Below are 22694 nucleotides of genomic sequence, written 5' to 3' on the forward strand. Positions count from 1 at the left end.
CCCATCCAGCCAGCCATCTGTTCATCCACCCGTCCACCCATCTACTCATCAACTGATCTGATCATCTCGGACCCTAGAGAAGACAGACACCTCCTCCGCTCCTTCCAGGAGGACACCCAGTGTGAGTGACAGGAGCCTCGTGGGGACAGTGGGGGAGACACAGAAGGGACATACACGGAGACCCTCCTCCCTCTGAACGGTGAAGCACCCACCTGGTCCTAATGCCTCCTTGCTGGTGTGTCCAGGCCGGCCCTTTTCCGTCTTGCCAAACCAACGACCGATGGAGGACTTGATGCCCTTCTTCTTTGGGGCTTTCTGCAGCGAGTCCTGGCTGTTGTTGCTGTTGCTGGGGTTGCTCCCGAGACCGTCCTGAGAGCCTGTCGCGCTTCGGGGAGAGAAAATGACCTTTAACTGGCACCCTTGTGCAAACACACACCCCTCCATAAGACCTACTGATAGAACCGGACACCTAGCAACACCCACGCCTCAACCTCGCAGCAGATAGTGGAGTCTCCTTCACCAACCACACTCCACACGAGCGATGCAGGCTTCCAGCCACAACCAACGGCCCCAGGAAGCTGAGATTCTCTGACTGAAGTCCTCCCCCAAGGAGGGAGGTCTTCACTCCAGACGAGCTGGTGCAGAGGGCGCCCCGACCCTCCCTCAGGGTCTCTGCTCGGCAGGTGACAACGCTCCCAGAGAAGGCGAGCTCCCCAGTTCTGGGCAGTTCCCCCCGCCTCCTGCAGGGTGACCGTCCTCGGCCGTGGCAGGAGAGCGACGGTCACTGTGCAGGGCTGCTGGGCAGGTGACCACATGTGCCCTCCATCAAGTGCTGCCTGGCTCACGATGGGAGCTCAGCAGGTTGGGCTCTGAATGAGGACAGTGTCAGTCACAGGAGGGGACAGACAGTCTCCTGAGAGGAGACCCCTGAGGAAAAGGGAGGGACCCTCAAGAGCAAAGCCGAGAGGCATGGAGCCGTAACCATCAGGAATGCGCCCCAGGCCTGGGAGACCTCTAGCTAGAGCAGGAAGAGACCTTCCACAGGAGTCAACACGGAGAGACAGATGTTTTCTAAAATCACTGAGGTCACTGAGCTCTTCTACCCCAGCACCTGAAGTTCACCACTAAACACAGGCACCGAATCCAGTGGGATTCCTTTACAACCATCCTTGCAACTCTTTCAAGACAAGAGCCACAGGGCTCCTGAAACTGACGACGAGGCGAGCAGGCCCCTTACTTGCGGATGTCCCTGATATCCTCATCGCTGGCTGTGTGCAGTGAGCCCGTGAGCCAGTCCAGCCGAAAGGACCGCAGCGAGGCGGAGGTCGAGGTTTCACATTTGATGGTGTCATCTTCTACCTCTTCCTGTATGGCTGGCAGCTGAGGGAGTGAGGTAAGTGTAAAATTGGCTAACAATAGACTGTGTCGAAAAAGGCAATCACACAGGCTTTACATTATAACCAGAAACTTACTTGAAAATATATTAGCTATGCTATCCGCCAAGTACAAAAAATGCCTTGTTCTAGCTTAATGCCATCTTAAAGGACTGTTTGTTCAAGAGAAGCGGGGCTGTGGAGCAGCGAGAGCACCCCACTGACTGCAGAGGCCATGGACAGGAGCCTCCCTGCAGCCGGGCTCTGCACTCCCTGAAATCCAGTGAACAGATGGCCCTGCCAGGCAGGACAGCAGAGCCACGCCAGCACCGAGAACCCTGCATGGCATGAACTGCCCTGATGAAAGGACTGTGCTCATCGCCAGATGCTGCTCAGAAGCACCACTAGCAAGAGTAAGAAACCTCTCAGCAAAGCCTTCCAGACCTTTCAATTCGAAGGAGGAAAGGAAACAGCTTGTACCACCACCCAAGATCATCTGTAGTGATGATGCAGGTTACTGAGCCCAGGACAACAAGTGAAACACAGAAAAGGTACCTAAGCCCTCCATGCAAACACCATGTGTCTGGCTTGTATTTCTCAGTAACATACAGACCGGGGGCTACACACTGAAGTGCTTACACCCAGTTTGAGTGTCATTTGCTCCCTGGGGTTTACATGAAGCTCTCCTAGGTCTTCACTAAGAAATAATCTTGTATCAACCTAGAGGGGTGGGATGGGGAGGGAGATGGGAGGGAGGTTCGAAAGGGAAGGGATGTATGTGTACCTATGGATGGTTCATGTTGAGGTTTGACAGAAAAGAACAAAATTCTGTAAAGCAATTATCCTTCCATTAAAAAATAAACTAATTAAAAAAAGGAAAAAGATGATCTCGCCTGGACTCCCAGCTCTTCCGCTAGTCCTGGGTGTGAAGATAGGAAAGACACTGGTGGCAACAGTGTGGGGAACAGATGAACCCCTCGGGGTCCAGACAGGTCTCACTTATACATTTGGGTGTATGGTTAAGCAGGGGAGGTTTGAGGAAACATGCATGGCAAGTATTTTTATAAACAATGAGTGCGTTGTTTTAACCAACTAACCAGTCCTTTTTTAATGGGATTCTGTAAAGAATACTGATCCCGTGCAGCCCCACAGGAGCTTGGTGACAACAAAGTGACTTAGTGCAAAATACAGCTGGACTCATTTAACAGCAGCTGGATAAACTGGGCACCCTCCCCTGACCTCTACCAAGAAACCTCAGACAACAGAAGGCTACAAAGGCTAGAAATTATCCACATGGAACTGAACAGGGATCAATCTCAAATTCAAGTTAAAATAAGCACTTATAAAAATCAGAAAACAACAAAGAACAGAGCAGGGAAGTGACACACCTGGGTTGACTATGGACTCAGTGGAGACAAACACCTGCCTTAGAGTCAGGGACCACGGCCAGCCCCTTCCCCCGGGCCTCCTCCTAAGGAAGGCTCTGGGTCCGCAGCCTGGCCGTCCTCCCCCAGGATGGGAGCCACCCCACTGGTGCCCACATGACTAGGATGGGCAGTGACGTGTCCTCACTTACCAGGAGGGCAAAGCAGGCCACAGAGCGGGCGAGTGGCACACCCAGGACACCAACCCCAGGGTGATGGTGCTGCTCTGCTGTGCCCAGCAGAAAGGCTCCCGGGCATTGAGCTGCCTGAACTGGAGCACGGCTGCCCGAGTCCTGCAGGAAGGCCCCAGGAGTGCTCCATCAGCGGGCTGGGAGTGGGAGAGGGACAAGGAAGGCCAGCCCTCGGGGCACTGGACTCCAACAACAGGGGCTCAACCAAGTGACCAAACGGGAGAGGCAGCGAGCTCCCTCCTGATGCTCCCTCCATCAGGGATGCCGTGATGGACACGAGAGCCTCTGGAGCAAAGCGGGCTGGACAGCACCACAGGAAGTGTCCAGGCTCTGATCAGACCAGTCCGAACCACACTGCTGGGTGTGGGAGCCTGGGCACGGTGCTCGGCCTCTATAAGCCTCAGTGTCCCTGTCTGCTGAATGGGGATAACAGCAGCCTGGACCTCACCTGGCGTCTGCGGGATTAGATGACAGACTCAGAAAGCACTCGACACGGTGCCTGGCGCACAGAGTCTCCTGCACACTGCTACCCACCGTCATTAAATTGGCTTCCCCCAAATCTAACTTCTATAGCTCTGATTCAGTCATTTGTTTAAAAAAAAACTCTAAGCGGAAATTCCATGGTGGTCCAGATGTTAGGACTTGGCACTTTCACTGCCTGGACACTGGTCTGATCCCTGGTTGGGGAATTAAGATCCCATAAGCTGTGCAGCATGGCCAAAAAATAAGTAAAGAAAAATTTTAAAATAATAAATAATACTATCTCTATTATAAATAAGCATGAGATGATTAGAAGGCAAACAAGTGGGAGATAGGCAAACTGTTACAATTGTCCCAACAAATGACCTATTTCCAACAGAACCAACCATCAGCACCCAGTGGTGGGTGAGTTTCATTACTTCCATGAAAATGTCAATTATTCACAAGTACATAGCCACACAGTGTTCATTCATGTAAAATGATAAGGACTCTCTAATACTTCACAGAGAAACAGAGGCATGCTAAATTACTAAATAGTTTACCTTTCGACAATGCTTCCTTAAATCACTAGGCTGATAGATGCATGCAAAGAAATGAAGAGAAACCAGATATCTTGCGACTTTGAAGCTAAAAATTCAAGAATCAGTACAGACAAACACAGTATAGCAAAAATGATGGCAAACATATAAGTGAGATGAAGACTTAGAGAACATGTAACTGGAAACAGAACATTTCTTTTGACCACAGAAATTAAATAAGCTATTCAAGATTTACTAGAGAAACACTATAAATTATTACTCAGGAAGATACAATTCTATTACAACATCATGATTTATTAAAGCACAGCATTCTGTACAATAAAGGCCCTTAACAGTTGTCTATTCTCAGCCAAACTTCTCTATAAGTTAGTTTCTCTTCATAAAAAACATGTTATACTTTAAAATAGTAATTTAACTGATGAGGAAGTTACCATAATACCTATTTGAACACTGAACAAATCGAACCATCTATTGGACATTAACATAAAATGCTTACCTAGAATTTGATTTAAAAGTTCTCAAAATAAATGTATTAAAGCAGGTTCCCTGTGAAAATGTGTAAGAAAGCAAGCTAGCATAATAGCAGGTGCAGTCTTTCCATTTTATTAACCATAGAAGATGCTTTTTAAAGAGTCTAGTAGAGACATTCACTGTGCAAAAGCTGATGAGATTTATAGTCTTAAAAACAAGCACCGACACAGAAAGGATATTGTGTCAAAAGTCCATTAATTCTACACTTAAGAAGATCATTTCTTTAGGTAAGGATAATCTCATTTATGAATGACACATGATATGCGGTTTAGGATCCATCTACATTATGGTTGTAACTGCATAGTGATATGCTAATTCAAACTTACTGCTATGGGGGAAAAACACCATTTGATGAGACATGAAGACAAAGCACAAACCCGACTAAGGGGACGCCTGCTGTGGACCACAGCACTGCTATGACCAGAGCAGGTGGGAGGACGGGGAAGGGGAGATGGATGGGTCAACTGCAGCCTCGGGGGCAAGGCGGGGCAGTGGTGGGAAGCTGGGGTCTGGATTGACAATCACTGAGCAGGCAACAGAATGAGCCAGGAAATCAAAACCAATGATGAAAGCAGACACACCGTCAGAGAACTCCAACAGCAGGACAAAATATACAGAACTGTTCTTTTACAAACACTCGGAAAGAAATCAATCGTGAAACTACAGAGAAATCGTCAAAGAATTTTAAATATCAACTAATTAGCCAACGATGCAAATTATAAAAACAGTGTCTCCAAAGACCACAAAATGGACTAGTTACCACTTCACATGCCGCTAAATGATTCACAGTTAATTTAATTATATGCCGACTAACAATGCAGCTAACATGAAACGGGTGGTAACCAAAAAAAAGTGAAAATACAAGTGCAGTTACAAAGCAGAGTGTTGTAAACATGAGTTCATGGGGTAAACATGGAAGCTAAGCTGGAACATGTGCTTTAGAGCCGCACACTCTGTCACCGAAAGCCCTAGGTCGTCATCCCGTTTTCAGACTCGGAAGAGTGAGGAAGCCAGACTTCTTCACTGGGGCCCTGGGGCACCGGGCTTTGAACCTGGTTTCACATGCAGAGCTGGCCTGAGCGCGCGGCCAGGCCCATCCGCCAGCAGACCAGTTGAGATTCCTAAGCCAGGGGTCCAAATATCAAGACTCATTTGTCGCTGTGTGATTATGGAATGATTTCGCTCAGTCGCGTCCGACTCTTTGCGGCCCCATGGACAGTGGCCTACCAGGCTTCGCGGTCCATGGGATTTTCCAGGCAAGAATACTGGAGTGGGCTGCCATTTCCTTCTCCAGGGGATCTTCCCAACCCAGGGATCGAACCCGGCTCTCCTGCATTGCACACAGACGCTTTACCGTCTGAGGCACTAGGGAAGCCCAATTCAAGACTAGGCAGTTTTAAAAATCTTAGACCTCTGAGCGTAGCAAACGCACCTGATTTTCTTCTGGGTAAAAAGAGAAAAAACAAACAAACAAAAGAAAACCAGTGTGCTCGGGGAGGGACGCGGCAGGGAGGAGGCAGACACATACCAGAGTCATGAAGCCCAGCTTGTCTTCTTCTGGCTCAGGGCTGGGCTGCCTCCTTTCGGGCATGGAGCGCCCTCTAATGGGTGGGAAGGAGCTGGCATGCGAGGAGGCGAAATCCAGGTTGAGGGAGTCCGAGGATTTAAAGCGCCGAAGGTTGCTGAAGCTCCCACTGCCCACCCTGTTCTCAATCCCCTCCGCCCGCTGATCCGTGTTCTCCTTGTCTTTTTGGATCAACCTAAAACAGAATAAAATCATCACCTGCCTTTGTCAGCAGAGGAACATGTCTGGACAGCAAATGTGGGCTTGCATTCTGTGTCACGATTAGCAAATTCCAGGAAGAGTTGCTCAATTAACATCTCAGCAAAAAGGTTCAGCTTTCCCTCTTTGGAATATTCTCAAACTTAGAATAACTTATCACTGAGTCTTACAAAGTGGCCCCTCATCATTCACGTTTGATTTGACTTATTTACTCTAACATTCTGATCTGGCCTGGGTGGTGACTCTCCCTGTGAGGAGATACCTGAAGCTGATCACCTTTACCTTCCCTGCTCTCAGGGCAGAGATGCACGTCAGTGCCTCAGATCTTTTCCACTGGGAATCCGGAACTCCGTATAACCAAAACAGTGATTCACAAGCAAGCTGGAGTTTCTAAACACGTCTCCAGACCAGATGAAGTGCTGAGTTGAACTTTTCATTTTGTTTTAAGCTTGTGTATGTGCAAACGCATCACTTGATGAAATTCTCCACCAGCTTTGTGTGAGTTTCTGGATTCAGGTCAATGTGCTGCATTAACCTAGAATTCACAGTTACTGCTCTTCTCCCCTAATGTGTCATGGATGATTTTATATACAGATTACATGCATGATTATGCAAATAAAATGATTTTCCCATTAAAATACAAGATCCTTACAGGTAGTAAACTCTCCAGTTTCACTTCTACTTATACATCTTGAAAGTTTTTCACTGTTGACAAGTTGATGGACAGAATTTACCATTTACATCAAGTCAACTTGTTGCATAAGGAAAAATCATTTTTACCTGACAACTTGCTCTAAAAATAAAAATATTAATACAGAAGTGTTCCCAATTTCCTACGGGGATGAGGAAAGACAATCTTTCTGAGCTTGTCTGTGCTCAAACACGGCCCACAAAGCAGTCTGTCTCAGCGTCAAAAGTACAGGCGGCACCATCTGCGTTTGCTGGTTGTGCCATTCACCCCTGCCTTTTTCCCGAGCCCCCCGCACTCGACCGACAGGAACGGGCACCTCGGGCAGGGGTGATGGGATGAGAACAATCTGAGCAGCAGCTCTGCCAGGTCCTGTGCAGGGTCACCAGCCTTCGGCCACTCTGAACGTGGACTCGGGACAGGAGGCACAGCTGTGCGGGTGTGGCACCAGGCAGGCCTCGGGGCCCCAGCCACCCGGCTGCACCCAGACCCAGGACCCCCTGCTCACCACAGGCGGGCCTTTGGGTTCTATCCTGTTTTGTAAACTGTTCTAACTGCCAAGACTGGGTCTAAAGAAAACATTTTAAATATACTGATGAGATGAGAAAAACTCAAACACATGTCCTTGGATCACTGTCTTACACCAAGCCAATCTTCATAATGTATTAAGTTACAAAGGAAAATGCAGATCTGAGTGGGAATTTGCCAAGCCCAGAACCCCAGCTTTTCTGTTCCAGGTGGCTTTTCACCAGAACGTAGAAGGCTCCGAGGGACACACGAGCGTGAACCCTCAGTGCTGGAGGGTGCACGGGCCACAGGGGACACCGCCTCGGCACCTCACCCACCTTGGGGCCCAGAGCTGAGGGGGGTACACCCCACAACGCCCCCCCACAGAGTGCTGACACCACACTGTGGACAGAATGTCCTGGCTGACTGAGCTCTATAATCAAGGGCAATCTCAGAACTGAAAATTCCTGAAGCAGACCTGAAGTCAGTTTTCTCACTATGGAACACTCAGACTTCTCTAAGCAGGAGACAGCTCCTTAGAGAAGCTGACTCTCCGGGGAGCTGGGCTCAGGTGCACCCACCAGCTTTCTTCGTTGATCCTGTCCAGCTGCTTCTGAATCCTCCCGGCCGGAGTCTTGGCATTGGCCTGGCCGCTGGGCGACAGCAGAGCGGGCGCGCTGAAGGGGGTGACCCGGTCGCCCATGCCGTCTGACACGCCCTTGTCACTCTTGAACACCTGGCCCACGTTGGCCAGCATGCTGGCTTGCTGCCCACGCTCCCAGTCCTGATCTTTCAGGGGCTGCACCTGGGCACGAGAGGACCACGTCTCGTCAGCAACATTCTGGGCACCTCAAGTCTATCAGGAACTGAACACAATTTTACATGGAAGCCCTGACTTTGGACAAATGGGCCCTGCTTATGAGACACTGCCATCTCTTAAGCGAGCAGTACTGAAGAAACGGGCAGGAGGAGAATCCAGTTCCTAGATGGCCTGGTGACATTCAGGTCTCAGCGTGGACGGAAGGCAGTCCTATGAGGTTATTCACAAGGGTGGGCTGGTGGAGTCAGAGACAAAAACTGAAAATTACAAAAATATATCCTTGCTTCCATCAGCCAGGCTGAAGGAAAATTAGAAAAAAAAAAAAAAACCCTTCAGCTCCGCAGACACTGGGTCCACCCCATCGCTCATCACTGGTACTAGTTCACCGAGGAGTGCCGTCCTCGTGGGTTCCCAGCCCTCCGTTTTCCAGGCTGGTCTGAACACGCACAGGCAGGAGTGAGCAGGGGCAGCCAGGGGACGGGAGGGCCAGCCTCCCGTGGCTCTCCTCTCAGGGCACAGGCCCTTGGGCTGTTCTGGGGATGGCCCCGCACACCGCAAGGGCGCCTCTGTCATCTGAGACGCATGCAAGAGTGCCTGCTGGGCCCCGTGCCGCCCTCCCGCTCTCACACCTCACACCCTTCTCTCCGCAAATCTCCCCCTTGCCCCACTCTCACCCAGGTCCTGCCTTGTTTTCCCAGAGATGACCTCAAAGCAACAGAGGGGCAGCCTCGAGCTGCTGGCTTGCCTGCTCCCTGTCCCCCATGGCCAGTACCTTCGCTTTCTGTCTTCATCACTACCCCTCCCCAGGGCTGGGCCACCCCTTTTCCTGGCTCCAGGACCACCTGCCATCATTCCTGCTCCGCTCTGGCAAACTAGCTGCCTATGGGTTCACCACCATCAGCCCGATCAGCACATCCTCTCCATTCTCTCGCCTTAAAATCGCACATTTTGGAACATTTTCATTCTGAGAAATTGTACTCTAAGTGTTCCATAGCAAATAGAAACACTCAGAACAATACTAACCCTTATAAACCATAATGAATAAGAAGTCACATCTCAGGTGTAGAAAAGCTTCTGGAGGAAACATGGCAAGCCATTGACGACAACGATGTCTATAGAGAGAAGCTGGACTTGGGGTCGGGGTTCGGGTGGTGGGGGACAGGACTCACTCTATTGCCCTCACTCCTCTCATTGCTTTAGACTGTCCCCATGGACCTCACATTCATTCCTGGGCATTGCTCACATTCATTCCTCTACACCCCACTTCACTTCCTCACGGGGTAAAACAAGTCAAACGGCCAAGTTTCCGAGTCACTCGACTCAACCTGGCAGCTCTGTGCTGTCGGCCACGGCAGTCAGTCACCTTGTGCAGCACACTGAGGATGTGACGCAGGCCGGTGCAAAGCTCGATGTGGAAATCACACAGATTTCAAGACTCGCAGTGAAAAAAGCATGTAAAGCAGCCCGCTCATTTTTAGGAAATTTTAGATTGTGTATGTGGCTCGTATTATCTTTCTGACGGACAGCACTGTCCACGTGAAAGGCTCATGCTTTATCTCAGCTTTCGGGTGAGCCCAGAAAGGACTACTTAGAATTCTGAACCACACACAACGGCCACACACTCTAAATCCACCTATAATGCAAATCACATTCAATGTTCAAAACCAGAAACGCTATACACGTTACAGCAGTGGACTAGCCATAAGGAAAATGTAACTCCACTTCCGTGAAGCATCTGCAGTAACTGTAACAGTGAACCCAGCTCAGTTCAGCTCTTAACACATTTCTAAAGGATTTTGAGATTTAAGGACCTTGTTGTTTTGCATTTCTTCTAAATGCTTTTTTGCATTTTCAACTTACCATAGGAGAGAATTCTGAAAAAGATACATACAGTGCTTTAGAGTCAATTCTTAACAAACGTTGCATGGACTGCGGGATGGCTACTCTCCTGTCTGAAAGCATAAAGCACCTCGGGATGAGGGGCGGACCTCTCGCCCAGAGCGAAGTGTCAGCACGAAGCCGGATGACAACTGTTAACACTAACTTGTACACAGAAAAAATCCTCCTTCCCCGACTGATCTTCTAGATCCAAGGAGGCCAGGTCCCCGGGGTAAGTGAAACTGCTTTATACTTGCTTTCAGCCTTTGCAGTTCAGTGGTCACTCAGGAAACTGGTGCAGGTTTCACATGTAAAATTCAAACCTGAGCCAAAACTATCCCCACCTCAGGGCCAGCCCACAGGTCAGGGTGAAGAGAGCTCTCTAGTGAGGTGTGGGTATCATCTTGGGTTTTGTGGGGGAAAAATGTGCCGCAGAACTTGTAGTGACCATGGGTCTCTCTCAGACAAGCGTTACCCAAGCGCCGACCTCGGTGAAGGTTCTGGGCCTCGTCTTTAGGGCACCGGTGCAGCTGGGACAGGTTTTCACCGAACCTCAACCAGACTGTTGCCCACTGAGCTGCTCTGATAGAGGTTCTCAGACATTTTCCAAAGCAAATAAAAAGAGAGATGGCTGGAGTTGGAATATGAGAATGCTTGGTTTTACTTGCTTCAATCTTTTCTATCACATTATATAAAAGATCCTGAACTAAACTTATTGATTTGGCTGCATCAGGCCTTAGCTGCATCATGCGCGATTCCTTTGATGTGATTGCCGCGTGGCACGTGGAATCTTAGCTCACCAACCAGGGATCGAACCTGCGCCCCTGACCTTGCAAGGCAGGCTCCCAGCCACTGGACTGCCAGCAAAGCCCCAGAAATAAACTTCTAAGAAAGAAACGAAGGGGTGAGGGTGAACCTAGAAGAATGTTCTAGCACAGCGGCTGGTAACATCGGGGCCACTGGTGATTCCGCCTAACTGATGCTTTCTGGAAGGGTTGTGGGCACACATCTATGTCTATTCCTTTACACACTGCCTGTGGATGCTGTCACGCTTATTGACTAGCATGAAGGCATAAGGCATCAGCATTCAAATATTTTTAAAGCAAAACAAAAGTTTACTTTGAATTGGCTTAGTCATAAATAGCATCCCAATCTCAACAGCCTCTGAGCAGCCGTTCTGAAAGTAAGGAAGTGCACCCCTGATCGGGAAACACTGAGCTCTCTGCTTAAGCAGAGAGGGAGCCTCACCGAGGTCTCATGATGGGAGTCAGAACCACAGCCCCCTGGGAGCCCACATGTGAGGCTCTGCAGTCCAGGCCCAAGAACACAGCTATGGTGGGGATAGTACTGACCCCTGAGGCTGGACCTGGGATCCCCACTCCATTTCCTGGATGGTCGGTACCGCTGTGTGGCCAACCCTTCCGGGAAACCTCCCTCAGGGCTCTCTGATGCGAGCCTCCACCATCGCTCTTTCCTGGAGCGCCTTCTGTCGCAGCGCAATTTCGGTTCTCCTCCTGCCTAGGAGCAGCCATCCTACACACACACCCCACGTCTGGACCAGCAGTTTGGCATGTGGGACTCCAGCGCCACGTCCGAGGCAAGCACCTCCACACCTGGGCACCATGCCTTCCGTTTCACGGGCCTCGGGCTGGCTCCCTCAGGTTTGAGGGACACTCGTAAGGTCCAACTGTATGCTGAGCAGCTCCCCGGCCTGGCTGGTCAGAGCAACAAGCGTCCTTCTTGAGCGTGGGGACCCCCTGGCCCCTGCCCACCACCTACAGGAGACCACATCTGGTCCTGCTCCCGAGGTTGGGTGCCTGGATGAGCAGACAGGGCCACACACGCACACTGGACGGCAGAGACAGGAGCGGCAGAGAAAGGCAGCGCCGGCCCCGCCCAGCCGCGTCTCCGGCCCACACGCCCCTCTCCTCCATGCTGCTGTGTCTCTCTCCCGCCTGTCGGCCAAGAACAGCGTCATCTCCGCTCACAACGACCCTGTCCTGACGGCACGCGGGCTGTGACCGCAGGGGCGGCTAGCGGGCCATGCTCTGTGCGGACCACTGGCCCGGGTTCTCGGGGGCCACACCCGCACGCCTGCTCACGCAGCCAGCGCGGATTCGTGTGTGACACGTGGGTGACGGAGGGTGCTGGTGACCGGCTCGTGAGAGGAGAGGTGCTCCCTCTGGCCCCAGACCCCCTCCTCAGACTGCCTGAGGTGAGCCAGCGCAGGCAGCAGTCAGTGGCAAGCACGGGACACACGAGGGCACACGTTCTTCCTTCCTAAGCTGGGAGGTAAGTTCGAACAGTTTCGCCTCCTTAGTGGCAGAGCTTCCGGAAGACAAAAGTTCAGACTACAAGGCCGACCGGGGACAGACAGCAAAGATGCCAGGGCAGAGAAGAAACCAGCCCTTGAGGGGAAGAGCACAGGCAGAAGGGCGCCCCCTGGCGGCTGTTAGTGACCCTGCTCGGGGAGGGTTTGGGAGCACAGGACACCACCCACCTCCGGAAACTGGCTGGCCCCTCAGGCGCTCCCTGAGCTCCAGGCAATGCTCCAACAGCCAGGCCAGCACAGGCCCGGCCCGCCTCTCCATGCCCAGCCAGTGCCCACCAGCAGTGCAGGGCAACACCTTTCCCACCAGAAGGACAGGGTGGTTGGCTGGCTGTGAGCACCATATCCCCAGCAGCGCCACGTCTCCTGGATGCACCCTCTCACCCGTGGGCTCCCGGGGACTGCAAGCTGGGAGTGGGGCCCTGGGTCTGCACCGTGCCCCGCTGTGACTTATTCAACAATGTATGAATAAAGACTTAAAACTGTGTTCATGACAGAGCTATTTTGGCCATCTCTTAACGAGAATGGGATTTTTCTCATTCTTTATCCTGCTAGGCTTTGAGTTGCTGACTGAACTCTGAGCAGCAGTGACTCGGAGCTGAAGCATCCTGGGGACACACAGAGCACAGGACAAAACTGGAGGGAAATTAACCTAGGGATGACACGGGAGCGGGGACTGTCCGACACTCAGGGAGCACTCCCATCTCAGACGGGCAGCACAACCCCCGCGTCTGCCCTCCTTTGTGGACTGAGCAGCACGGGGAGGGGCACAGTGGGACAACAAGGGAACAGGCCCTCCCCGCGCCCGTCCCCCGGGGACCAAGAGCAGCACCTTGGAGAGTGCAGCTCCCCACTGAGCCAGCTCAGCCACCACTTCTGTCAGCATCTGCTGCAGCTTCTGCTCTGCCAGCTCCAGGCACAGCTGCAGCTGTCGGTCTTTATCCTCCTTCTACAAAGGGAGAGCAGAACATCAAAACGGGCCAAGCGGTGTACCCTCTGCCATTGTTAGTAAGCTGAGACAAAACCTAAATGCATGTGTCTACAGGATTAGTTCTGCTTCGGAAGCCGCGTCACGGTAATTTTTCTCTCAGTGTTCCTGGGCTTGGTCTCAGTGGGCAGAACACCTCCTGCCAGAGTATTTGCTCTTCCTAAATGTCTCCAAAGAAGTCTTAAAAAAAAAAAAAAGTTCTTATATATTAAAGAAGATCAGGTTTCTGTAGAATCTTATTCATTCCTATTGACAAGTTAAGGGTCAGTACTGACCCTTCTTAAAACATCACCAGAATCATCATTTGAAGGGAACCCTACCAACCCAGACAGCCATGGGCTTGTAAGCCAAAATATGGGTTTCATCTCCTCTGAAATACAGACCTGATCAGAGTGTGCCTGGGGAAATGCCAGTCAACTAATATTTGTAAATGCATGATTATTCTTTTAACAGATCTTCTTACTCTGAAAACTTTCAGTGTAGAACATTTAGACAGATTCTTTTTTGAAAAAGAAAAAAAATGAAATGATCTATACGCTCGGGTTCCTGAGAGGTTAGCATTTATTTCTAAGCAGCTTTCTTATTTTTTCTGTGTGTGTATTACTCTATATACATACATAAACAATAAGATGTGCTTTAAAACCCTCAGAAAACAACAACGTAGTATTTTCTGAAATGCCTTTTGCAGCCATTATTTTGTATATCGTAATGCTCTTAATTAGCATTCCACATCATAGATTTCAATGGCTTTCTAGTATTTTATTTTTGTAGTGGGGCCAATGATACACTTTGTCACACACCAGACTGACTCACTTTGTTTTGGAGAAGCCAGATTTGGTTTTCCTGATTAAGTCCTGATTATGTGAGACCACACAGGAACAGGAGCAAGTAAAGCTCACCAAACCACAGGAAGTACAAACCCTAATCAGACTGGAACTCTAACCCTGCCTTTTGTTACAGTGACCACAGTTCCCACCAGGCAGCCAGCTGCTGTGAAGTTCCCTGCTGCTCTCTGCTCTTTCAGCAAAAATGCTAACAAGCCAACAGATTCAAGTCAAGTAAAACAAGAGTCAGGAGTGGAATTCCACAAAATGGTTAACCCAAATCCCAAATAATTCAAACCTGTAAGTTGCAGTCAGCCTCAATTTTTAAAAAATATATTTCCTTTCAGTACAGCTGATTTATCATGATGTACATCCACACTTTTGAACGCAGTATTTTAGGGTTATAAGAACTTTACACTGGGACTTGATTTCCAACATGGGAGTCACATGAAAAGGTCTTTACCTTCCTTCCTCAGTATTCACTACTACAGAAGTCAGACACAGTTCAGGAAAAGCCATTACCTGTCGATGCATAGAATCCTTATTTGCGATTTCATTTTCAAGTTTATCATCGAGGTTGTGCACAGAGATGACTTTGCGCTGTGCAGCGAGGTAGCGTTTCTCAAGTGTAGTGATTCTCTTCTCCATGTCCTCCTTTGGGGCCATAGCCTACACCAGGCATTGCAGAGGAGAAAAGGTAAGCCATTATCATAGAATACTGCGATACAATTAAGAGTAAAAAAGCTGGACTAAATCCTAAGTTTCAAATCAAACATAAAATTAGCGTCCTCAAAATTAAAGTCCTAGACATGGCAGTTTTCTGAGATGTGAGCAAAAACGCGCCTACCTCAAATGTCACATTTGCCACGATGGAACTCATCTGTCTTAATGTCTGTCTGGCCACTCGATTTACCAAGCTTCTTTTCTACATCATAAACCCAAACAGCAAACAAAAAGTACACTAAACTACTCTGTCATTGCAAGAATTCCAGGAGGGACGGTATCTGGCATGAAATGAGGATCTCTGTCTCCTACACCATACAGGCGGGCTTGACCCAGAACAGGGAGGGACCTTCAACAGATCCTACCGGGAGCTCTGAGGCTCATTTCCTCAGGTAAAAGTTGGAAAAATCTCATGCAATTTCCTCAAAATTAAATAAGAATATTAATGAGTAGAAACAGAAGTCAAAGTGTTACACAACTGGGAGCAGCCTTCTCAAGCCTAGTTCTTCTCAAGCAGTTACACCACATGTAGGAAATGCTCAAACCAGGAGCAGAGCTTGCTGCCGATGCGACTCCTGTCCGCCGGCTCAAAATCCATTTCAGGTCCCTCTGTGCTCACTAAGTAACCGATGTTGTCCTAACATGAAAAGTGCAAGGTCTTAAAAACGCTTTTTCCAGAATTCTCTGTGTATTAATCTCTGCCACCTAATCTCCTCCTGTTGCCAAAGAGTAGTGTGAACACGTTATACAAACATGTGCAAATATTTCTGTTTTGAGTTCTCACACAGAATTACTCACACCGAGCTACTAAACAAGTACACCTGCTGTACCACATGTTGGAGGGGTGCACTCTGAGACAGTCTCATGGGGGAGGGGTGGGGCAGGGTGGGCACTGTCTGTCTGCACAGAGAGGAGAGGCGAGGCTCACAGGAGGAGGCCTGAGCCCCCAGCTCTCTTCTGTTTTCACAGTGACTGTTAGGGAGCTTCTCATAAATCACGACACCAGCAGACACGACCGCCAGAAACATCCTGATTCTGCATGGTTACACAGCACGGGCCTGAGGATCTGAGGGTGAGCAAATGCCACTCGACTTGTCTGACCGCTGGTATCACTGTCACACATCCTTTCAAGGAGCGGAACCTCAGAAAACTAGAGAAGATGGCCAGGCAAGCTGCCTCAGCAGAGCCCACACAGCATGTTCCCATCTCTCCGGGAGAATGGGCTCCACAGATGTTCAGACTCACCTGAGTGAATCAGAAGGAAATTTCAGCATCATCGGGAATATATTCAGCAGGCAGGTAGGGGGATGAACTGGGAGACTGGGGTTGACATATATACACTACTGATACTATGCATCAAGTCAGCAACGAGTGAGGACCTACTGAACAGCACAGGGAACTCTATCAGTGCTCTGTGGTGAAGTTAATGGGTAGGAAACCTAAAAAACAGGGAGATTTGTGTGTGTGTGTGTGTGTGTGTGTGTGTGTGTGTGTGTGTGTGTATGATTGGTTCACATTGCTGTACAGCAGAAATTGACGCAGCAGTATAAAGCAACTATACTCCAATAAATGAATGAGTGGATGAATGAATTTTTAAAAAAGGAACACACTAGGCCCCCTAGAACTTGTGGAAATGAGGAGTCCACACCCAGGGTGCAGCACAGCCATGTTGGTCCACTGCCAACGGGCCGCCTGGACCAGGCCTCTTCTACCCTAGTGACCTCGATGCAGAGGCGGGAAGGCAGCCAGTGGCGGTCTCGCCAGTGCTCTGCTCTTGCTCACGCAGCCATGCCAAGGCTGAGATCACTGGGAGAACAAGGGACCCACTTTCCGCCTCAGGACAACAGACACGTCCACTGTCACTCACTTCACGGACGTCCTGCTGTAGTTTCACGTTTACTTCCTTGGACTTGAGGAGGTCCTTCCTGGCCGTGTCCAGGTCCTTCTCCAGCTCTGTTACGTGGGCAGAGAGGGCTGCCAGGCGGTCCTTCATCTCTCTCTGCTCCCGTGACTTCTTCTTGATGATTTCCTGGAGCTCGATCACCGGAGCCAGGTCTTCGTCGCGGGTTCTCTAAGGGGGAAAGGAAACCTTAGACAGCCTTGTTTTGGGAGGGAGGGAACACAGCACTTCCGGGAAATCGGTGAAGTCAAAACTGCCTTCTGCACTCTGGAGCTCACACATCCCTTACAGCCACTCAGAAATACATGATGCATTGGTGAAAGGTCTCAACAGCCCCGCACAGACTAGATAGTAAGACGAGAACCAGACAGAGAGTGAGACCGAGGACATGCCTTTCCATTGGCGCTTGGCATGTTTTCTTGCTTGTGATTTACATCAAGCACCCCATCCATTAGTATCTTTTTCAGGTTATTCTTCTCTTTAAGAATCATCAGTGAAAACCAAAACATTGAATCAGAATAAAGAAATAAGTAAAGACAGCAAAACTCCATTAGGAAAAACTCAACTCAAAACTGAAAATACAGCATAAAAAGAAAATACATGGTGATGCTATCCATCTCGAATAGAACCAGGTGATTCGAGTCAGAATTTGTCTCCTCCTGGACAAAGGGGTGCTTAAGAGATCCTGCAGCTCTGAGCCACAAGTCTAGTTTACTAGTCATTAAAATAACCCAGGTGGGCTGGTCCTCAATCAGAAAGATAAAGAACATCTGATGTCCACCACTACAGCCTTCATACTTTTTTAAAATGAAAGGATACAAATGACAAACCCTTGGACTGCAAGGAGATCCAACCAGTCCATTCTGAAGGAGATGAGGCCTGGGATTTCTTTGGAAGGAATGATGCGAAAGCTGAAACTCCAGTACTTTGGCCACCTCATGCGAAGACTTGACTCATTGGAAAAGACTGATGCTGGGAGGGATTGGGGGCAGGAGGAGAAGGGGACGACAGAGGATGAGATGGCTGGATGGCATCACCGACTCGATGGACGTGAGTTTGAGTGAACTCCGGGAGATGGTGATGCACAGGGAGGCCTGGCGTGCTGCAATTCATGGGGTCACATAGAGTCGGACACGACTGAGTGACTGAGCTGAACTGAACTAACTGAAATTGCACGATGAATGATCCAACTTACCTTGTTATGTGTGGCACCTAATTCTTCTAACAAACTACACCTTTCAAGTGCTCCTCGTGTGTTGATGCGTGTATATACGTGAGTGCACTTCTTAGTGGATGCTGCTGCTGCTGCTAAGTCGCTCCAATCATGTCCGACTCTGTGCGACCCCATAGATGGCAGCCCACCAGGCTTCCCTGTCCCTGGGATTCTCCAGCAAGAACACTGGAGTGGGTTGCCATTTCCTTCTCCAGTGCATGAAAAGGAAAAGTGAAAGTGAAGTCGCTCAGCAGTGTCTGACTCTTCGCGACCCCATCGACGGAAGCCTACCAGGCTCCTCCAACCATGGGATTTTCCAGGCAGGAGTATTGGAGTGGGTTGCCATTGTATACTCACCCTAATACGCGGCTACTATAACAGAATACATTTAATGTATCTCATTGATCTTCACATCAAAAAATCTGCTTATTAACAGCTTTAAATTCTAAGTTTGAGAGGGAAAGAAATGTTATCCTAAAATAATTCTATTACTTAGTTTTTAATTGCAAATTGATATACAGAATATAATAAATCTTGAGACATTTATACCAACTAATACTTTTTAACTGGTGGCTTCCCAGGTGGACCTATGATAAAGAATCCACCTGGCAGTACAAGAGGGCAGGTTCGATTCTTGGGTCAGGACGATACCCTGGAGTAGATGATGGCCACCCACTCCAGTATTCTTGCCTGGGAAGTCCCAGGAAAAGAGGAGCATGGTGGGCTATAGTCCACAGGGTCGCAAAGACTCGGACATGACTGAGCATGCATGTAGGCAACACTTTTTAACCATATAAAAATCTTACTTCTTACAGAAAAAAAGTATTTACAACAATTCAAGAAGCTCAAAAGTCAACTAGTTACATAAATACATGCATCATCCACCTAACAAGGCTGCAAAGTGTACAAATCCAGGATGGCCGGGTGGCTGGTACCTTCTTGTCCAGGGCCTTGTGGTGCTCAAAGAGTGATTTCAGTGACTTGATCACCTCCAGCTCGCTGGTCATGCCGGCTGGGGACTGCGCCTGCCACTTGCCCGCCGTCGTCTGGAGGGACGGTGAATACCGGGAAACCAGGAACTCCAGGTGCTCCAGCAGCAGCTGCAGGGCAGGGCCAAAGGAACACCGTCAACCTCATGCTTGAATTCAGGGCCGACAACCCCTCTCAGCCTCATGCTACAGCCGGAAACATGCTAAGGCAAGTCGGAATCCCGCCACTTCAGTCTAAAGTTAGAGTGGACTTCCCCAGTGGCCCAGTAGTTAAGACTCCACACTTCTGCAGGGGTCATGGGTTTTAATCCCTGGTCAGGGAACTAAGACCCCACACAAACTGTAGCACGGACAAAATTGTAGGTTAAGAGAACTCCCCCCTCAAATGTACTAAAATTATAGTAGCTCTCACCATAAATTTGAAGCAAAGTATGAGAACCCCAAACTGATCCACCCTGGTCTGCTCAGTGGGGAGATGTGAAAAATGACTTGAAAACCAGACAGAGTTTAAAGACAGCAACACGGAGCCCAGTGGTGGCCCCCGAGGGGCAAATGTCAACATGTGAGAATTCCCCTACTGACCATGATGTTATTCCTCTCTGCTTTCAGCAGAGCTATTTCTTCTCTTGCAAGAAGCTGTTCCCAGCATATATTGAGTTCTTCTGTAGATGTTGCCAACTCCTAGAAAACAGTGAAATGAGTAAGTAACTAAATGCAAACACAAATTAAAAAGAGAGCGAGACTCTGAAGACTGACCCTGTCAAGTCTTTCCAGGCTCCACACAAAGGGTCTCCCTGCCCCTCCAGAGAAGAGGGGGTCCACTGACCCCAAGACCACACAGACCACCACAACTCAGACTGGCCTTCAGCCTCCACCTCGACCTGGCAGGCATGCGGCAGGGGAGAACCCGGAATCCAAGCCTGTCTTCTCAAGACCCAGGGACGTCTGAGAAACTTCCCTAAACATAAACCTAAAAACAAAGTGGATAAAGAGATTCTTAAACGACACACAGACAAGTGACCTAGAACCGCTGGGAAGAGTGAGGAAGAAAGGTAAGGTCTACAAGGCCATCAGGCTTTGGAGTGTTCCTCTGGGAAAAAGGCTGATGGCACCCCAAGGCCATCTGTTAGCCTGACTCCATTGAAGTCACCCAGTCATTCAATAAACTGGGGAAAATGTTAAATTCATGTTTTATGTATTTTATCACAATTTTCACGCACGCGGTGCCGTCCACATGGTGAACTTGCTCAAACTGAACCACATGGAGTCTTTCATTCTTTTAGTTTTCTTTACACAAATAAAAAAATCCTGGGCTACATATCCCCTACTACATACTGAGTATTCAGCGCCTAGACACTGCCCAACACTTGTTAAGAGGCATGTAGTAGACATGTGAAGCTATGAGGGTGTATGTTATACACATAAGCAGCAGGTACCCGTCATTAAGATACTGGACACACTGTTCTGTGCTTTGTAAGATGGGAGACGTTAAGGGGTTTAGCCTTTCTGCTTCAAGGACTGACTCTATAGCTCAATCCACGTGCCCCAGTGACTCCTCCAGACAGTGTTTCCCTTCTTGTGGGGCCCCCGCCCGTCCTCCACGCAGCCCCTGCACAACCACTTACAAGGTCAACCTGCTGGGGTCGATCTTGCCCAGAAGGCCAAAACGCCCTGGCCGGCAGGGCCCACAACCATGCTAACAAAATGAAACACAGCTCCAACGCTTCGCCGCGTGAAGGCCAATCCGACGGGCCCAGCCCCCGGCTGCTCTCACCTCAGGCCGCTCTGCTTCCAGGACTTGGGCCGAGGCCAAGTTCTTCCTTGTCTTGGCCTTTGCCTTGGGGATGCAGCACTGGAAAAGCGCCCATAGGCGGGCCCTCCTGCGACCCATCCTCGTGGATGGGGGCAGCCCCCCACTCAGGGGCAACTGCTGTTTCACGGTTAGATACCTCAGCACCCGAGCTATCACCACCGATCTCACACTACGACCACCACTATTCACACTACGACCACCGCTCTCACACACACTGCTCTCACACACCACTCTCACACACTACTCTCACACACGGCACTCTCACACACCACTCTCAGACACACTGCTCTCACACTAGGACCACCGCTCTCACACTACGACCATCAGCGCTGCTGTCTCTAGAAGAAATGGCACGAAGGATCTGCCTCCAGCACGTCTCCCAGGAGCCTGGCACCTGGAACCCACTGGGTCATAAGGGGCTCCATGGTAACAGGGGGGCTGGGCTCAGGCCCACCATCAAGGGTGCAGAGAGGGGGGAGGGGCTGCCCAAAAGATGACAGATGACAGATGGGGTGCAGGAGAAGGAAGGCTGTGCCCACAGCTCAGGCCCACCATCAAACATGACCCTGCAAGGATACTGGTTCACAGTCGAACCAAATAGTAGAAACTGCTTCAGAAACCACCACCACTAGGAATGAGCACGTCTTCTAAGTGGGCTTCTGCCTCCTCTAGCCCCCAAACAAGCCTCCAGGGAGGCTACTGAAAGGGCACCACTGAACTCAAGGGTGTCCCCAGAACCCATCCGGGTGACAAGGACTCACTGCACTAGCTGCCCCTCACTCACCCTGAGCTCCGTCCTCCCTGACTGACTCCCTCACTCGAGCTCAGCAAGGGCTTGACCAACCTCGCTCCAGGCACTTAAAATGAATTCACAGTGGGTACAGGGCTTCGGTCAATCTGCTGCGAACTCGCCCTCTTCACTTTGACCCTGGGCTGCCAGACAACTCTGCCCCGTGGGGGCTTCACGGTGGAGGTTCAGGGGTGTCCCTGCCTTGAGCCGCGACAGCCAGCGCCTTCCAGACCCCGCCAGGTGCTGCCCCTCCCTCCACGCCCGAGTCTCCCACCCCCTCTCCTGGCCCCACTCCCAGCCTCGCAGCTCTCCACTTGCCAGGGCACAGGCCATACTGCTCCTGGCTCAGCCGGGGCCTCTGCTGTCACTTGAGGACCTCTGTCCCCCGGGGGCTTGAGGCCCCATATCCACCCATCTTAGCAGTTACAGACTCTGGAAGATACAGAGTACGGTTTGGGGTCCTGCCCGCAGTTCACCCTGAACACATTCTCTTTTTTTCGCTTTATCTGCTACAGTTCTCTGAGATATCTTTTGAAAACCTCAACTGTTGCTTTCAAAAAGACTGTAAAATCACTGTGCTCAACTTTAAGGATAAACTCTTCATTTTCAACCTTCAAGTGAAACTGGAGAGAAGAGTCAAAGCAGTCATTTTTTCACACTGAAAAAGAAAACCCACACCTGACCACATCACAGAATACAGTTCACGCAACCCCTTCCTCCTCAGCCTTCTCCTCCACTACCAGCCACCTGTCATCACAAGGCCTGCCCTGGGCCGGCAGGGGCAAGGGAAGAGGGCAGACTGGCTCCTCTGTCCCCAGGCCGCATGGACCACTTGCCCCACCTTCTTCCCAAGTTCAAGTGGCACTGAAACAGCCCAGGCAAGCAGGGGATTCTGATCAGAAACACAACTG

The 22694-nt window shown here is 50.0% G+C and overlaps 1 protein-coding gene across 1 annotated transcript; it reads right to left on the minus strand.

Annotated features, from left to right (window-relative positions):
- Positions 1 to 48: 48 nt before the first annotated feature.
- Positions 49 to 21071, minus strand: LOC138071972 (liprin-alpha-1-like). The gene is made up of 16 exons (XM_068963330.1): positions 20955 to 21071; positions 19763 to 19861; positions 19121 to 19291; positions 18545 to 18560; positions 18175 to 18223; positions 17371 to 17473; positions 16946 to 17149; positions 14878 to 15024; positions 13376 to 13492; positions 12062 to 12169; positions 8098 to 8321; positions 6067 to 6298; positions 4011 to 4040; positions 1238 to 1380; positions 213 to 385; positions 49 to 101 (listed from the first exon to the last, which is right to left on the minus strand). The coding sequence occupies exons 1-16, from the start codon at positions 21069 to 21071 to the stop codon at positions 49 to 51; spliced, it is 1986 nt and encodes a 661-aa protein (XP_068819431.1).
- Positions 21072 to 22694: the final 1623 nt, after the last annotated feature.

The sequence above is a fragment of the Capricornis sumatraensis genome, chromosome X, assembly GCF_032405125.1.
Source record: "Capricornis sumatraensis isolate serow.1 chromosome X, serow.2, whole genome shotgun sequence".
NCBI classification, from domain to species: domain Eukaryota; kingdom Metazoa; phylum Chordata; class Mammalia; order Artiodactyla; family Bovidae; genus Capricornis; species Capricornis sumatraensis.